The sequence below is a fragment of the Larimichthys crocea genome, chromosome I (genome assembly GCF_000972845.2).
Source record: "Larimichthys crocea isolate SSNF chromosome I, L_crocea_2.0, whole genome shotgun sequence".
NCBI lineage: Eukaryota > Metazoa > Chordata > Actinopteri > Sciaenidae > Larimichthys > Larimichthys crocea.
Window position 1 is genome coordinate 7,713,005 of NC_040011.1, and position 19,091 is coordinate 7,732,095.

General features: G+C 37.9%; 1 protein-coding gene across 1 annotated transcript; it reads left to right on the forward strand.

The window, feature by feature from the left end:
* Positions 1 to 1,547: 1,547 nt before the first annotated feature.
* On the forward strand, positions 1,548 to 18,960 carry LOC104920802 (ly6/PLAUR domain-containing protein 1). Its single transcript, XM_010733172.3, has 3 exons — positions 1,548 to 1,731; positions 3,826 to 3,957; positions 18,430 to 18,960. The coding sequence occupies exons 1-3, from the start codon at positions 1,683 to 1,685 to the stop codon at positions 18,669 to 18,671; spliced, it is 423 nt and encodes a 140-aa protein (XP_010731474.1). The 5' UTR covers positions 1,548 to 1,682; the 3' UTR covers positions 18,672 to 18,960.
* Positions 18,961 to 19,091: the final 131 nt, after the last annotated feature.

Below are 19,091 nucleotides of genomic sequence, written 5' to 3' on the forward strand. Positions count from 1 at the left end.
CAGATATTTGACGACCTGGGTTGAAAATGATTTTGACCCATACACTACCCAAACCTGAATCTAAACCATAAAGGCAAAATCATCTAATATGCGTGTAAATCTTAGGGATACTGGATTGAACGATGACATTGATATTCTGTATCACATGAAGTATTGTGTGTGTGTGTGTGTGTGTGTGTGTGTGTTCAAAGCCTGATATACATCCTATTCCTTTGTGCCATAGAACTCCAAAACAAATTAAAAACACATCAGTGTTGCACTGAGTGACATTTTACTTCATTAACTCCCATGCACTGTAATTTATTTTTATTTAATCCCAAATAACTGTCCTGCTGCTGTAAATACACACTGGCTCACAGAATGTGTTTTAATCCACAGCAGAGGATATTCCCCAACAAATACACTATGATTTACGGCACTAAGTGACATATCACCAACAATTTCACTGATTTTGGTGAAATTGTATCATATTTTACAGAGAAAATGTTTTCTGGTGCTGTAAACTATAGCTGCTGATAGCTAATGTTAACAGAGTGTTGGTGTTTGTACGATGGAAAAGGAAGAGGAGGTTTTCTGGCTTGTGTTGCAGGGGAATGTTGATGGAGAGCAGAGCCGGTGTCGTGGCAGAACCAGGGCTGGGCAAACAGACAATGTAATTGGGCTCAGCAGCCTCTGTGGACATAATGTTAGAGACGAAGATATCAATGGAGGAAGCTAAGAGAGAAAATGAGAAAGAAGTCAAAGAACAAGAGTAAATCTGAGACAGACTTTAAGTCTGACTTTTACTTAACAGAGTATTTTCACGGTGTCATAGTTAAATTATCCATCATATATAAACAGTGTCCTTTTACTAAAGTAAATTAATTCTTCCTCCGCTGCTGCTTCACATCCTTTATGATTACATGAGCTTTGATCTTTGGATCTCTAAGTTTGTTTGCTCTTACCTTTTGATTCTCACATTAAATGTAAAATAATACTTTAATAACAAGTAAAGTGGGTAGATGCTGTAATCTTTAATAGACCTCATATATTGTGTCAAAGGGGGGAGTGAAGATAAAAACTAATAGTCATTTTTAGATTACTAAAACTCTGATTGGAGTCTTTGGAGGTCAAAGCACTAAATCTGTTTATAGTCTAATTTCTGTGAAATTATGAGCTAAAGCAAATAAAGATTCTGGCTATTATTTGGCTATATAATAAAGATTTAAGGTGGTTGGAAGGGCAAGAATTAATACCTCTAAGACATGTTAAATCTCAAACAATGATTTAATCTTGTTTTATATTTTGGATTGTAAATAATTTTATTATTTGTTTTTACTATAAATCACTTGGTAATTTTATTTTATGTATTATATACATTTTAAAAAGCCCTTTGACTCTTTATTGATTAAAAAAGTGCAGCAAATGAACCGAGATTTAACATCAAATATAATATAATAACAATCAAGGTTAAGGATTCTCAACATCAGATTTTCTGATCACGTGATACACAATAGAGTCGTTCACGTGCGTGTGCGCGCACACATGTGTGCGTGCGTCAGCGGGCGGATAATAAGAGAAGTGAAGCTTAGCAGGAGGTGTCAAGCTCGCCATGCCCGGTTGCCAGTTTCTCTCGCTCTGCGCCTCAGACCCGGAGCTCATCCGTGTCTCATGTTGATTCTCAGAGTGTCTGTAAACGCACCATGCGGCTGTTCAGTGTCTCAACTTTGCTCCTGTTCTTCTTCAGCTCAGGTACGGACACACACAGCTCTTCTCTCTCTCTGAACACTTCACGGGATTAAACGAGACAAAACTTACAAACCTTTATTTGTTTGTTTTTTGGAGGAGAAGATGCGCAGTGATTTATTTATTTTTTTCCGGTGAACTGGGAGACGCAGCGCGCACAGCTTGGAGCGAACAAACGCTGATGCATCTTTAAAGTTGAGCATGTTTCTGATATTGGCTCATCATTATTATTATGGAAACCTCTTAATTTGGATGAATTTACATTAAAGTGTCGGGGTCACACATTTTATTATTGATTGTAGTCTTTTAAAGCTCGCTGTGGCACTGCGCTCCCGTGCGTCTGGACCGATGCAGGTAAGTTTACATGAAGACCCGCTGATCGACCATGTAGAGTCCAGTTTGACTCCTCTTCAAATTGAAATACCTCATTTAATGTTCCGCATTGGCACAGAGAAGAGGAGCTTTTTTTCTGTCTGTTGTTGGCTTTGGGTAGTGATGAAGGACGAGGAATGGCACCAGTTCAATCATGTTAAACTACTTAATTACAGTGAGGAGGAGTGAAGACACGCAATATTTGACTCTGAAATGTGATGGAGAACATAGGTGTCGAGTGAAATACAATGGAAATATAAAATTATGTTGACCATGACTTCCACTACTCAGCGTTTAAACTGAAACTATCCATCTATCCTGTTGAACCCAACCGGACCGGCAGATGGCTGCCCACCAATGAGCCGGGTTCCTTCTGCCTCTTAAAAGGAAGTTTTTCTTTGCCACTGTCACCAAAGTGTTTGCTAATGGTGGGAATTGTTCAGTCACTGTAAATAATATTACAAAGAATACGGTGTAGACTATATGGATAGTGTCATGGTGCTATATGAATAAAATTTAATTGAATTGAACCCGAATGCAATTATAGTGGCAAAATAGTCAGTGGATTAAAGGGTTATTTTATATTTTAGAATTGGTCAAGTGTTTGTAACATGTAACATGTTTGTGCTAAGAACTTTCCAGAACTTTGCCTTTTGACTTTATCTAGTCATCTTCCAGCTAAATTATGTTAAAATATTAAAAATATTAAATATTAATGTTCTGATTGTGAAAGATGTGATAAAATGTGTCCACAGTGCGCCAAGTCACGCAAAGAGGGGAGAGAGAGAGAGAGAGAGACAGAGAGAGAGAGAGAGAGAGAGAGAGAGAGAGAGAGAGAGAAATAAATAAATAAAAGGAGACTGAGGTTAGTTAGTGGGGCCTCTTGTACCTGCAGGTCTAAGATGACACATGTCATTTGCATTCTGTAATTGTACTATTCTGAGTTTGTAATAAACTTTTAGTATGTAGAAGATCAATCATTTAACAAGATTTCACTAGGAAGGATCACACCATCAACAAGATATGTTTAAATGATTTATTTAAAAAAACAAGATTATTGTGAGTGAAGTGTGAACTCTTGTACTTCTTCAGTCTGATGATGTGTTTTGGTGAAGCATTGGTGGGGCATGATGGACCCCCTCAGGACACTATGGAGAGCAGGAGGGGTGCAGAATACGAGAGCGAAAAGGAGCAGAGGGTTAGGAGGATATTTATAGGAATATTGAGGCATTGTGCTACTCCTGAAACTCTGCTGAAAAGCTTTAAAAGACAACATATAAACATATTGACATACTAGATAAAAAATAGTCGATCCTATTCATGAGCATTTTAATGGAAAACTTTGTGAATAAATTAGTATTTTGAAGAACAGTTCACTCTAAACAAGATAGTTTTTACAGAAGAAATTGTGAAATATCAGCTATCAAAGCAAGAGTGATGAAATGTTGCAACATGTGCTGCTAAAATAAATGAACAGACAGAAACTCAAATGCAGATAAATAATTGACCGCGTCTGTCACATCAATTCGAAATGGTCAGAGTGAAAGAAACCAGAATTATTTTGACCAAAATGAAACTCAGTTTCGCTTTGAGATGAAACTTATTTATTCATGATACCAGAGAAATGTCATGGCTGATGATGGAGGCCATGTAACCTGCTAAAAATCAAATAATAAAATAGGATTTAATTATTGAGTGTGTGTGTGTGTGTGTGTGTGTGTGTTGCAGGGCTGGCTCTGCAGATTCAGTGCTACCAGTGTGAGGAGATGACACACGACTGCTCCACGCCAGAGTTCATCGTTAACTGCACCGTGAACGTGCAGGACACATGCCAGAAGGAGGTTCTGGTGAAGGATGATGGTATGTTATGTCTCCTCTCCGCAGCCATAAATGTGTTTTCGTCTCTTCTTTTCTTCCTATCATAGCAGAACAAAAACATTGGCCTTCATTCAAGAACAACACTTTAGATTTTCCCTGTATATGAATGTGGGATTTTTGATTTAAAATCTGAAGACTAGGCATAAAATCAATATAGCTTAAAAACTGAAGTGATAGGAGTTGAAAACGGCAGTGTTGTGCTCTCCAAGCTGTTCATGAGCAGGATTAGTTTGTTTGTAGTCAGGGCATCACAGTGAGTGTTGTATTGCTCAGACTGTTATACTGTATGTTCTATATCAATGGAAACACATTTCTCAACAAAAAAGACAACAAAGAAACTATTTATATTGCTGGCAAAAACAACACAAAGAGCTCTCCAGTGTATTCAGCCAGAAGCTGATCTGAGGTCATGAATGACCAGCCTTTAGTGCTTTATTACAGGATAAAAGACTTGTATTTGAAAGAGCAGTCATGGATATAAACTATTCATTTTCATTTGAAGAGGAAATGTAATGTTTTCTGCATTGCTTGCTGCATACAGTGGCAGGGATGTGGACTTTGTGTATGTCCAGGGTTTTCCAGAAACTTCAAATGCAGTAGCTCACTCCTTTAGGACTCGTCTTGGGCACAGACCATAGTATAAAATGGTAGCTGGAGAGGTACCATTTCACCTCCCGGGCGCTGCAGAGGTTTATAAGGTCATAATATCTCAATGTTTTCAGCCTATGCTGACTTTACAAATTTCCAATCTCGGTATGAAATCCTTAAAGCTTTGCTTGAGTTGCGGAAGAGCTGTCTTAAGTCAGACTTTTTCTTGTCATAACTTTCTGATAAAGAGGTTTTTAGTTATGCCTCGTGCAAATAATGACGTTCAATCACGTGAACAGTGTCAGCAATCAATAGGTGCACTCTCTCTAGCACCATCAGGAAGCAGGTGACTGGCTACCCAGTAGTAAAGATGGCCATGCTAGCACTGTATTGCCTGTAGCCAGTTGCTTGCTTCACACTGGGGAGTCTCAGTTCTCTTGGACTGTAGAAAAGGAAGAAGATATGTTGAGTTGTGGAGTGAGCGAGCACGTCACTTTGACGTGTCCTCGCATTCGTACCATGATTGAGTAGGGAAAAAATTGGACAGAAGTTACTGCAGCCCCTGAAATGCATACACAAGAACAGCTGTGGGAAAAGCTGCTTTTGTTTCTGCTCTATCCTCTCAACAGTTTCTTGTAAATTTTCACCATGTCCATGAAGGGAAATAATCTCAAAATGAATCTAGTTATAGTCTTGTAAATGGTGACCCTGCAAGATCCTCAGTCTTCGCAAAATCATAAAGACTCTGTGACTTTTGAAGCAATGTCTTTAGATGTAAAAGGGTGTCAGACTCCAGTCTTTGAAAAATCTTTTCAAAGTCAAGGTTTTCTAGTATACAGCAGCAGTGCTGCCCCCAAGTGGCCAAAAAGTTAATGAATACAGTTTAAAGTCCCCATAGTGAAATTAGTTTGTTGCAGCAGCAAATTAAACGAGATTCAACTGAAATGCACAATATCAAATTCCCGTAATACATGCTACTACTACTAATAAATATATTAGTATATTTTTATATATATAATAAAACAACAACAACAACAACAACAACAACAACAACAACAACAAAAAACAAACTAAAACAACAAAAATTCAGATTTCCTTTTGTCCAGTGGCTTCTTGCTCGGCCACTTTCTCTTTTTGTCTTCTTAGCTTCCTCGTCAACAGCTTTGACTATCTTTACCTTTGTCATTTTTTCTAACAAGGCTGCTGAGCCTGGTTACATTGCCCACTTGTGCAGTTCTGGCAGGACATTAGCTCCGCTACCCATCATCACTCCTCCACACCCCAGGCCTGAAACCCTGTGGTACAAACATTAACAATGTCACTTTAAAGTGACAAATATGGATATCAGTATTGGCCTCAAAAATCTAGTATGATTCTACAATATGCACAGTATTTGACCCTCAGTCACAAAAGGGTGATTCACTTTCATATGTCTCTTAAACAAAATGAAGCTATGAATACCTGTCCAATCTGGCTGTGGGAAGTTGATGATCTACTTGTAACATTGTTCTGATTCATGTTTATTTGCAACTGTTCAGCAGTGTGAAGAAAGAAAAAACAACTTATTGAGTACAGAGTTGTGGGTGCTTTGAAAAGAATCCTCCATTTAGCATTTATAAAAACATGCAGACCTACTGTACTACTCAAATACTGAAAAACATCTGAAACTTTGTTAACAGACTTTTCAGTACGGGTTGCTCGGTTTATGCAGGTTTGCAGTGCAGTGCTGTTTCTTTAGCGATAAATTACGTGTCTCTGCCGTGTTTACGTGCCTTTGTACTGCAGGTGGTTCAAACTCAAACACTAAAGGTCACTCTTAACACCCCGGGGTCTACTTCATTTTCACACTCAGTGAAAATTAGGGGCCATTTTTTTATACACTCCCTCTACTGCTGATGAGCAAAAGCAATAAGCTCCTGTCTTTGTAAATGTGATTCCCAATCCAAAGGGCAGGCACACGTTACTATAGAGTCGACAGTTCTTTAATAAGAAAAGTTCTGCATGAATGCTCATGTGCATCCCGGCCTTTATCTCCCAGTGTTAGCATTATTGCTGCTCTGCATGAAAAGGAGGGATTAGAAATTCAACTGACCGCACCTTATCGCTATTTGAAATGCAATAGATACATTCACAATTGCACTGCCACCTCTGTGCAATCTCCTTAAGTGATAAGAATAAAACTCAGTGAGGCTATTTGATTGTTCCTAAGTATACCCTGTGATTCTCTCTATAAGCCTGTGACTTTGAATACAGTTCTATAATGTAGAGGTAAAGGACATAGAGGCTCTAACATATGTCCTCCAGTTTTGCTATTTTCTGATCCCTGGATAAAAGATCAGTCTGTATGCAACCTGGAGGGCGTTATACAATTCATCTTGTACAACCTCAGCTCTCCAGCTGAGAAAAAGGCTGGCTGGAAAAATGTTGAGGTGCACCCAAAGAGTGAAAATCCTCTCTCTCAAAACCACCAGGAGCACACATGCACAACCTTCACTGATGGGTATTTATCTGCTGGGTAGCAGGAGACAAGTCTGGCTTCCTATCCCAGCACATCGTCTGTTACTATCATCATCATTCCCCTCTGATTATGTCTGGAGAAATGATTGAAGGATTGTGCCTAGCTGAAGATCGTCTTTCTCCCACTGTCTTTAAAGGAGAGATGATTGCCACCCTCTAACAGGCTACCTTTTATTTCACTGTCCTCTACCCTTTTTTTTAAGTAGGGGGAGAAAGATGAAATCTACCTTCAATTTCTCAGAGGCAATTTTCAAGGTACAGTGACTAAATTGATGTAATAACACACATAAACAGAATTAGAGTTAGAGTCAGCTTATTATGGATAAATAATTTGTGTAATGAAGGTGTAGTGTTTTGTCGAGTAAGGTTTTCTGCCACATTACACTTTGTAGAGTTGATTGTAGATCAACTGTTTGACCAACAGGTTTCAGCTCGTGGCCTTCATCTGGGTCATCTGCTGACTGACAATAGTATACTGCAAGTTTTGACCTCTTCAGTATTCTTTGGTGTTGTCAGAATAATAAAGCTGCCATAATCAATATTTCTATGTTAACATTAGGTTAAGTGATTATGTGGCAGGTCACAGATAATTATAATCTAACTCTGCAGCTCCCCTGAGTACTATTTAGTGTCTTTCAGCTCATTGTTTTGTTTTTGACAAACACAGTAAGCAACTAGTTAGTTTAGAAGCTACAGAGTGATAGTGGAGACCATAACAGAGTGAAAAGGAGAGTAAATATTGGACTTACATTTGTCAGGTAGCCAAGATGTGTAATTTCGGCTTTCTTGATACCGGCACTCCCTCACTCTCAATCACTGTCTCTCAAACCATTGGACACAAACAAAAGGAAACTTTTTTTTGTCACTATTTTGCAGTACATTCTGAGAGTCAGACACAGCTATACATGAAATATACAAAGCCAGAGCACAACAGGTAGAGTATCATAGTTTAGTCTATGAATCCACCTGGACAGCTTTAGCTTCAGGCTGACTGTGGAGGGCTTTGACCAGTTTGATTGGCGGCCACAGTGTGATATCCGGAGGCACTTCCTGCGGCCCTCACTGCCGTGCCCAAAATGTAGTAATCCCACTTAAATGAATGGAAAACCAGGAGAGCTGTTTCGATCAGTTTCACAGTAAAAAAAAAAAGTAATTTATTTTCACAAATGTATTGTTTATTGTATTGTATTATTTCTCTGTAGTCTACCAGGTTATTTACTCTTTCCAAGTTTATTTATGGATTCTTGCTTCTTGCAAATATACCAATTTATGGTATAACTTATAACTGTTGCAACTGTGCTTGACTCTTGAAACTGACTCTTTATTTAATTTACATTCATGTTGAGTGTAGCTAAGGACTTTGAAATTTGATCCATAAAAGATATCTCATGGAGTAGGACCTCAAAATACCCTGTTTGATTAGTCTCTCCCGAGCATGGGGACGCTGGCAAGGTGTCCCTTATTTTTCCACATTGAAGGTGACCCTACACTAGGCTACAGAGACACACGACTGATTATTCATATGAAAAACATTGATTACAAGATATTTAAGCGGTTAGAAATGTTTATATCTGTAATATTGTAGTTTAGATTAAAAAGTATATCAACAGCTAGATGAGGTTGCATAAAGATATATCTCTGTCATCAACAAAAGTGTAAACTTGGCAGTTCATTCTGTAACAGCAAGTGGTATGCGATAATTTTACCGTAAATAAGCAGATTAAAATGCAACGTTAGTTTTGGTTGGCGAATATCTCCATGAGCGGCAAGAGGAATGCTTCATCATATCTTCATGATACTAAACAGAAACGTCTGCCTGCTCCCAAAAACCTGCCTTAAAATAAATGTTTAATGTCATACAGATGCTGTCACAGTTGCTGCCTGTCACAGCAGCATGCCTTAGTTTCTCCCATGGTTTGTCTTCACACTGAAAATGTAAAATCGTCCAAGTATCCACGGAGAAATCTCACCAAGTGGAGCAGACAAATAAGTGTAATGATTTCCCTCTTGCTTGATGTGTTACTGTGCAGCACGTTTGGCAGGGGATGTTGATGAAAGCTGATAAATAACATCTTACTAGCTGAGCAGAAAATTACATAGTTTTTTGTTGAAAGGTCTTCTCTTTACTACAGATGTTAGTCTGAGTAAAGTGAATGTGCCTGAAGTTCAATTTCATTGCCTGAAACTGCTGCATCTCATCTCTAAATTGGTTGTTGAAGCATCAATTTTACTGTGTGGTACATCACATGACATCCAACAACATTTTAGTACCCCTAAAGAGCCAGGTTACAATCAGCAACTACACCACTAGATACCACTAAATCCTACACCCTAAATCCTCCAATGGTCCTTCAAATAAAGCATTGTTCCTAACACAAAGGAAAAAATTGAACTGTTTCTTGTATAGAGTGGTGTATCATCTGCAGTATGTTAGACGTGTATCTGTCTGCTCTTTGGGGTTTATTATCCATCTAAATCAAACTTGACTAAACAGTGAAATCAGATGGAAGTTGGTATATGAGCCAACATAAAGATGTCATCCAGATAAATGGTCAGGGGGCACAATAAAATTGATAGCAAGTAGTTTTGATGATAAAAGCTTGAATCTGATCAAGAAATGAAAGTTATTAAGTTCTGAGAACTTGTGCATGTATTGATTGACAAACCCAATACAGCGTTAAAGGACCAGTGTGTAGGGTTTAGTGTCATCTAGCTTTGTAGTTGCTGATTACAACCCCTTACCCTTACCTTCTCCTTTCAAGAATGAAGAACAAACTACAGTGATTGTACAATGTGCAACAAATGTGAAAGGCAGAATCTAGAGACAGTGTTTAGTTTGTCTGTTCTGGGCTACTGTAGAAGAATGGTGGTTTAACATGGTGGACTCTCTCTGTACATGTAAAAGGTTCATTCTAAGGTAACAAAAACAATTCTTATTTTCAGGTGATTATACACCAATAAAAAACACGGTTATCCATATTATATTACATTTCTGCCATTCTGTAAATAAGGCCTCCTAAATGAACTCTCTGTGTGTGTTTTCTACTTATTTATATATGCTTGAAGTGGCATTAACTAACTGTTACGACTAATCAACTATTAGGAACTAAATGCTCATGTCAGCACTTATTCTGTGCTTTTGTCAGAACCACAAAAGTACAACAAGTATAAATAATTGCTTGATTTATTTGGTTAAAATCAAATTTTGAGGAGCATTCAATGGTTCTCCGGACACTTGGACCGCTTGCTCTATTCTGTGCAGCCGAGCGTGATGATTCTCATTAGACTAAAGTTCTCTCAGCACTTGAAAGTTGATAAGAAATTTCGCCCAATAAATTAATTCAACAGTATAATTTAGACTGAAGTGCTGAATCTCAGAATTCTAACGCACAAATGAAATTAAATCCCCCCCAAGTGCTTCAGACATTATAAAGTGATTGTTTCTTTTTGGTGAGTTTGCTTAATAAATGTTGCAAACAACTGTGTACATTCTCTATGCATCAGAGTGTATGATGTTTGTGTGTGTTTGTCCTGAATTTCAATTAGAACAGATCTTCCGGCAATGCATGATCTCAAGGTAATTAATCAAATATTAGAGAATTAAAACCCTCATCTAATTAGAATGTTTTCACTCAGGATCACTTCGACCTTTCTATTAATTAGGATGTCAGACAAACCTGTGATAGCCAAAATAAATATGTTGTATTGTTGTTTCAGAGCTCTGTTTCCCTCTTCATTGCTATTAAGCGGTTCAATAGCAGCAGAGGTGACGAGTTGCCTGAGCTCCTTCTCACAGTTTTACCATTGTATTTAAAGTGCTGCACTGTCTGGACACAGTAATGTGTTGGGACAGTTAGAGTCTATTTGTGGATGTGGTGTGAAAGTAACATTTCTCTCGGGTGGTTGTTATTTCTAGTCTATACCATTTGGAGGAAGGTGAAAGATATATTTTTAAACCTTGGGACATGTATGTATATATATATATATATATATATATATATATATAAATCTCTTTAAATTATTGTTTAAATTAAGCGTAATATATTGCAACTTTTAAACCTTTTTATTATTTATTTCACCCAGAATGAAATACAATGTATTTTATATTAATTAATGAATTTTTCCTTTTTTGCCTCTGAGGATCTGTCAATCTCTCTTAACCCTGTAGACCCCTGTAGAAAAATCATGAACAGCCACTCAAATGGGCTTTTTTTTTTATAAATACAATCACAAGTTGTTTTTATCTTAAAAAACACAACTTCCTCTTTTAATTAGACACTTACACAACTTACACAAAGTAAAACAAAAACTAATAGCATTAACTGATGGAAATAGCTATTTCTTTTTATAAGATCAAGGAACAGTAGAGCTACAAGGGAAATAAACAAACAAACATACAGTTTGTGTCACCCAACCCAGTCAATCCTCTGACTCTTCGGCAAGCTGTTTACCAGAAAACAGCCTCTGTCTCATCAGTGAGCGTCAGTTAAGTCCTGCTGTTTATCTTGTCCTGCTATTCAGTAATAGCAGACAACACTAATGTGGGAGTAGGTAGTGTCTTTGGCAACTTAGATGAGAAAAGATCTTCAAATTTATGTGCAAAGTCAGTGTACCACAGCAGTCCTCCCTGCCGACTCTTCGGAGAACTGTCGCCATGTCTCTATGTGATGTAAACAAAAGAACAATGTCTTCATGTCTTTCCACTATAGTGTGAAGATAACGTCTACCTTTTCATCCTCCTCCTTAGATGGAAGACAAGTATGTTATTTCACTACATTTAAGTACTTCTAAAATTCCAACCATGATAAATCAACATCATCGCTGTTACTTTTGATAATACTGACAAATCATCAGATATTTAAGTACCTTAAAATAAACTAGGTACACACTGGTGGCTGGACTCTAAAAGAGCAATAAAGTTTATACATTTTGGCTTCTGTAGACAACTAAAGAAACCCTTTAAACTGTTTCCTAGGTTTTGTAAACTATATGATACTCAAACTCTCAGAAAACAACACAAAACTTCAGTTTGCTTTGCTGGTCATGCACATGATGTTAGACATTAATTTCACATAACTGGCCACTTGGCCAGTTCAAATGGAGATATATACATAACAGGCCTATTCTTTTTCACCCCTCTATATTCATATTAAAACAGGCCTAAGAATTAAGAGGATCCTAACCCCCAAATTCCACGGGGCATGGATGTGCCACGTTACATGTGTTACTGGATTTGATAGCTACAGCCTGCAGTAGTTTGGCTATCGCTGCAGGCTCTGGTCCAAGAGTCACTGAAAGCTGTGGTTCAGGAGTCACTGCAGCTTTTGTTTGCTCTGGTGTCACTACAGCTTGTGACTGTAGTGGCACCAGAGCGTGTCCAGAAGTCTCTTTTTCTTATACAGTATTCCTTCTGTCCCTGCTGACAGTTCTATTTTAATGTTTCTTTTTGACGTGAAGGAAAGTCTGCCGCTGACATAAACACTATGCGGTTGTTAAGGGCCACATGATCAGTCTGACTTTCCATGTTCCTCACTCCTCACACTTTGTAACTACAGAGTTAAGTTGACGATGTTGCCAACTCTCACGCAAATGAACAATTTTCACCTGCTTTCACACCACGTTATATTTTTTGATTTCTTATTGATTGTCTGAATAATGCATTTCCATGCTCTGGCAGTGACTTATTTTTATGCTACATTATAAATTAGTTCTTGACTGTGTCATAGACCTGTGTGAAAGTGTCTCAGACGAAATTGTTCAGCTGAGAACTCATTAACGCTCTTCTATTTCTGGACTAACCCTCAAATACAGCAAGAGATTTGATGTTATATCAGTTATTACTGGTGTGTGCGATTTGAAACTGCTAACTGTATCTTCTTTAGGGCCACCAAAAACCTAGGGCTGGAAGTCTGTTTCATCAATTTGCAGGCTGTACTCAGGTTACTCACCTCTTGGTGGTTTACTGTCTTCAAAGGGTTTATCGGCTGAAGTTTTTCCTCTTTGTCCAGCTGGCTGATTTCTGCCTCAGTAGGTTGGGATTTTCTGCTCACCATGGCATACAGGATGGATTTGTCTTTAAGTCTGATTCGGCCTTTCTTGCATTTGTTTTGTCCATGAGTCTCCATGATGAAACTTGGTGGTGTCTCTGGCTCATTGTGTGTTTTGGTCTGATGTCTGAACAGACCTGACTACTGTCTAAAGCTGTGAGCTAAAAATCTAGATTGTATTCTAGATACTGAATAAACAACCCAGAATGCATCAGTAAAACAGACCGACTTAAACAGACTCAAATTGCCATTTGTATTATATATTTTCTCCTATACTCTCTATTGAAATACATCGTCTTTTTTAGTAACTAATAAGGAGCACCACAGCACAAATCCTGATGCTTTTGCAGACTTCATTTTTTAGCACCATCATCCGGTCAAACCAATTACCAAACTCTTAAAAACAGCTTGTGTTGAGATTTACTCAGAAGTTTCATGTTGAACCGGTTTGTACTTTGGATACTGCTAAATTTACCTTGTTCTGCAAACACTTTAATCCTGCGTTAACTGTCTTTTCTTTAACATAAACTTAAATAAATGCTTAAATCCACATCAGATAAACCATGTTAAGGATCCCTTTGACAAATAATTCCACAAGTTAAGGGGACAGAAAGAAAGTTAACATAAACTTCAATAAATTAGATTATTTTGTTAAAAATCCTCCTCAGCCAATAAAATCTTTGTGTCTGTGATCTACAGACTACTACCTGTCTCTCTTCACCTCAAATTGTCCACAGTACACACTTCACCTTACTGTGTACAGCATATAAACACATACATGTTTTATTTCCTTGAAGATTACATATGAGAACTGTCTCATTTCGCTGGACCATGTGACTATTTATAATGGTTTTTTTTTACCCAAGTTTATGACATATGCATATGCACAGTGGGTCCCTCACAACACAATATGAAGCTCAGGACTTAATTAGTTCTTGATACACTGGGAATAGTTTTAAAATAAAAAATACAATTATTTGCCTTGCAGAGTAATTAAGCCTTATAGCTATACAGTAAAACACCATCATATTTATAACAAAATCTTTAATTATATGGCATTTTAAGGAAATTTATACAGAATAAAGTAGTGTTTTAAATGACACTCAATGTCATTTAATAAAATAAAACACAAAACATGTTTTTTTTAAATTTCACAGTAGAAAATGGTGATAGTTAAATTTTATTGAGCTACTAAAGTGCCTGTTATTCACTTTAGACTGTTACAGCTGACAGAACAGAGTCGTTGTTAATGTCATTAGTAACACTTTTCCTGCTATGACAAGTCAAAATAAACACCGTGGAGCTGTCCCTATTCAACAAACTCATGCTGATAAATGTGATTTTAAATCCTCACATGGTGACTGATAAAGAAGCAGCTCATGCTGTAAGTCTAGTCAAACTGCGCAGCCCTGTTTCTACCTTTGACAACTTTGAGCTGTCAGAAGAGTGAAATTAATGAATTTATAGAGGCTGAAATGCCAGTGGAATAAGACCTGAAAGTAGTTCAGTTGATGTTGAGGCACCAAATATGTCCGAAGTGTCAGTAAGTCAAAGAGCTAAGGAGACTCTGAATTGAAAATGTTTCCCAAAACACACCAATATAAAAACTTGAGAAAGTCCAATTACTGAAAAACTATGAAAACTACTGAAGCAGAAGCATGTAAGTCGAACTAATGTGATAAAATAGAAGTTAAAGTTTAAATTAAGTTTGCACGTGCATGCATTGCACACTAATAAATAGCCCATGTGATTGGTAAGTGATTGCTTGAGGTGAGAAAAGCCATCAAATCTGTATTCTAGGTCAGCGACACTTTAACTACACCTCATTTTCCACTGACTGCCCGTGTTATCGGCACTCACTATTTTCCAATTACTGCTTCAGATAAAAACTAACAGATTATATAGCTGTTTAAGACCACAGGATTTTTCTTACTTTGAGTCATTTCACATATTTGTCCCACAGGTTTTGAGTTGTCCTCGTAATATCAACAGCCTTTTTAAGGCTTGAGTAAAAAAATGACAGAAGTGTCGGCCATCCTTTGATAGTCTGACAGCTAAAATTAGATATCTAAACACAGCGTGAGTCCAGTTTTATCTTCTTTGTGAGAATACAGACTGAGTCCCTGCAGAGGTTTGCAACATTTCGCACTGTTTCCACTGGGTTACTCAACACCTTCTGGGCTTTCTTACTGATATTTGCAGTATGAAAGACTTAGGAAGACACACAATTTTAAATAAACACAGTTCTTTGGGTATTTCTGTTGCACTTGAGTAGAGAGAGAAGTCACATATTACAGGGATCAGTGGGAGTTCATGTGCTCATATTTTAATTTCTTTTTAAGTAAAATGTCAAGCAAACAGTTTTCATATCTCTCTCTATATATATACACAGTACCAGTCAAAATTTTGGGCACACCTTCTCATTCAATGGTTTTTCTTTGTCTTTTATTACGTTTTACATTGTAGATTAATATTGAAGACATCGAAACTATGAAGGAACACAAATTATGTGGTCAACAAAAACGTGTTAAATAAACCAGAACATGTTTTACATTTTAGATACTTCAAAGTAGCCACTTTTTGCTTTGATGACAGCTTTGCACATTGACATTCTCTCAGTCAGCTTCATTAGGTAGTCACCTGGGATGGTTTTCCAACAGTCATGAAGGAGTTCCCAGAGGTGCCGGTTTTCCTTCACTGTTAAACCCACATCATCCCAAACCCATTCAGCTGGGTTTAGATAGGGTGATTGTGGAGGTCAAGTCATTGGACGCAGCACTCTATCACTGTTCTTCTTAGTATAAAATAGTCCGTACAGAGCCTGGAGATGTGTTTGGGGTCATTGTCCTGTTGAAAAGCTAATGATGGTACCATGAGGCACAAACCGGATGCTTAGTGCAGAATGCCATGGTAGCCATGCTTGTTAAGTGTGTCTTAAATTTTGAACCCAACACCGTAACACCTCCTCCTCCATGCTTCATGGTTGGAACCACACATGTAGAAACCGTTCACCTTCTCTGTGTTTGACAAAGACATGGCGGAGAAAAAAAAAGAAATCTCATATTTGGACTCATCAGACCAAAGTATATATTTTCACTGGCCTTATGTCTGTTCCTTGTGTTTTTTGGCCTAAGTAGTTCTGTTTGTTTTGTTGGTTTTCCTCAGTAGTGGTTTATTTGCAGCAATTTGACCATGAAGGCCTGATTCACCCAGTCTCCTCTAAAAGTTGATGTTGAGATGTGTCTGCTTCTTGAACTCTGTAAAACTCTGATGTGAGCTGATCCGAGGTGCTGTGAATTTTCTGTTTAAGATGCCAGTAACTTATCCTCTGCAGCAGAGGTAATTCTTGGTCTTCTTCCTTTCATTGGACAGAGCCAGTTGTCCAGTTGTTTTTTTGCGACTGCACGATGACACATTCAAGTTCTTGATATTTTCTGGATTGAATGACCTTCATGTCTTAAAGTAATGCTTGACTGTTGATCTCTTTTCTTAGTTGAGTAGTTCTTGTTATAATATGGATAACTAAAGTAGTTGAACGGGGCTTTTTACTGTATGCCACCACTTCTTTTGAACCACACAACTGATAGTCTCAGACTCAAACTCAAAGAACGTCCATTAGTTAACTTTTAAAAAGACACATCTGTTAGTTAAAAAGCTTTCAAGGTGACTTCATCGTTTATAGTTTTGAAAAAACATTGAATGAGAAGGTGTGTACATTTTTTTGACTGTATATATATATATATTTATTGCCTCAACACAATGTGGATCACCTGCATTGTGATGTGGATTACAGCTGGTGGAGATGGCTGTTCAAATGGATGCTCTTCAGAGGAATTTTTCTGCAGTCACTTGAAATGACTCTAAATATAGTGTTTGTGTTTGGGTTTTTTTCGCTCATCAAACCACACAGCACTCTCATGTTAATTTGGGCACAGATTTACTGTAAATAGGACAGACTTGGTCGGTGTCGGCAGGGAAAACTTTCAATCATACATTTTTTATTCATAAAAACTAAGCCTCAAAGTTTTAGACTTCTTTATGGCCACACAGATGGGCGCACAATAAATGATCTTACAAAAAGGTCACAAATTAATGTGTAAAGATTAACCTTTAAGTGATTGATAATTAATAGATAGATAGATGCTGAGTAACTCTGAATCAAGGATAATTTAAGATAGGTGAGAACAGACTGCTAAATAGTGAATTAATAAAATGTCTGAAGGGAATGCAAATGACTCTAGGCAGTAGAAACCATCAAGAGCCATTCTCAGTTCACAGTATGAACAACAGAGGCCAAACTTGTCTCATAAAATGTCAAAAAATGCATCAGCTATTTATCCAGAATCTGTACAATGTCAGGAATCAGGACAGGATTAATAGAGTCGAGAAGAGCTGCATGTGTTTGTGCATTGTGATTCAATTGCATGAGATAAATAACGGTGTGAGTGAGCTATTTACAGTATATTGCATTTTGCTAACATTAGACAACTTTAAATGTGACTACATATATGCATATTTTGAGAACAGGAAAGAGAAAGTTGATTGAGGTCAGAGATGGTTAAGAAAAGAGACACTTCACTGAAGAGTGATTTCTTGTATCTGTCTCCCATGTGTTTACTCCTGCTTAAAGTGAGTATGACCATATATTGGATAAAACACGTATGTTGTATTCGTGACGTCACCCACAGGTTTCTGAAGCTCACTGTGGTGGCACTGGCCAGGGATTAAACAAATTTATCTTCACAAAAAAATGTATTGTTTTAGCTATTAGTATTAGCTATTTCTAAGTTTATCAGTGGGCAACAATTTGCTCATCAATGATCTCATGCTTTAATCCTAAATATAACTGATGCAACTATGCTTTACTCCTACTGACTCTTTATTTACTTTACATTCATACTGAGTAGTAGAGGACTTTGAAATTGGTGCATAAGAATTCAGCAGAACGCATGAAATGTGTGTCTGACACTCAAAATCTCATGGGGGAGGACCTCCAGACCTCCCACTTGATTTGTGTCCCCCAGGCATTGAGGCCGCTGGCAAGGTGTCCCTTATTTTTCCACACTGAAGGTGACAACCCGAACTGACAGTGATAATTTTATGCAAATCTTTTATAGACACAGGGGAGAACTAAGTGTCCTGTCTGCAAAATGGGCATTAGCTGAATTATACACAGATGTTTCCCCTTCAAGTTGTTTCCCCTTCATGACAGAATAGTTATTTATCCTTATTTTCATGCCCTCATCTCACACCCTCTAATCCTGTCAGGAGTCTAATGCATCCATTTCTCTTCTTATTTCAGGGATACATTACCGCAAGTCCTGCGCTTCATCAGGAGCCTGTCTTATTGCTTCTTCTGGCTACCAGCAGTTCTGCACCGACAAGCTCAACTCAGTGTGCATCACCTGCTGTAACACACCGCTGTGTAATGGACCACGCCAGAAGAAACGCCCCCAACCGTCAGCTGCCATTACTCTGACCACACCACATCTCCCTGTGTTTTCTCTCTACATCCTCCTCCTGCTGTCCGCCACCCTCTGCTGACAGACCTTTATACATTAATACATCAAGATGTTGAGTGGAGACACCGTGAACTGGAACTGCATTAACTAAGACAGCGATGGAAACATGTATATTCTTTAAGGCGTGTGGAAGCTTTGTACAGTAATTGTTCTACCCTGACACCCCAACTTTCTGTCACAGAAAACAGATTTTACCATCAAGTGATCTGATATGATCACCGTGCAGCTCCGAGGGGAGCTGCATCGATAAGATGATGTGGAGGACAGTGTTGTAAATGAAACAGCTTCTGGATATTTTGTTAGGCAGCAGGTGGCACATTCTCATCTGTCTTTATTTACTCACACCACAAGGTCAAATGAGAAATTTTGCAGGATAGAATGAGGCTTAGGAAAAGCTCTCCAGATTGAATAACTGTAAATTAATCTAAATTAATACCATTAC

Bases quoted from the DNA above. Each gene is read 5' to 3' on its own strand.
- LOC104920802 (XM_010733172.3), top strand. From the start codon at position 1,683: ATGCGGCTGTTCAGTGTCTCAACTTTGCTCCTGTTCTTCTTCAGCTCA. The intron at 1,732-3,825 runs GTACGGACACAC...TGTGTGTTGCAG, and splicing joins CCTGTTCTTCTTCAGCTCAG to GGCTGGCTCTGCAGATTCAG. The intron at 3,958-18,429 runs GTATGTTATGTC...TTCTTATTTCAG, and splicing joins GGTTCTGGTGAAGGATGATG to GGATACATTACCGCAAGTCC.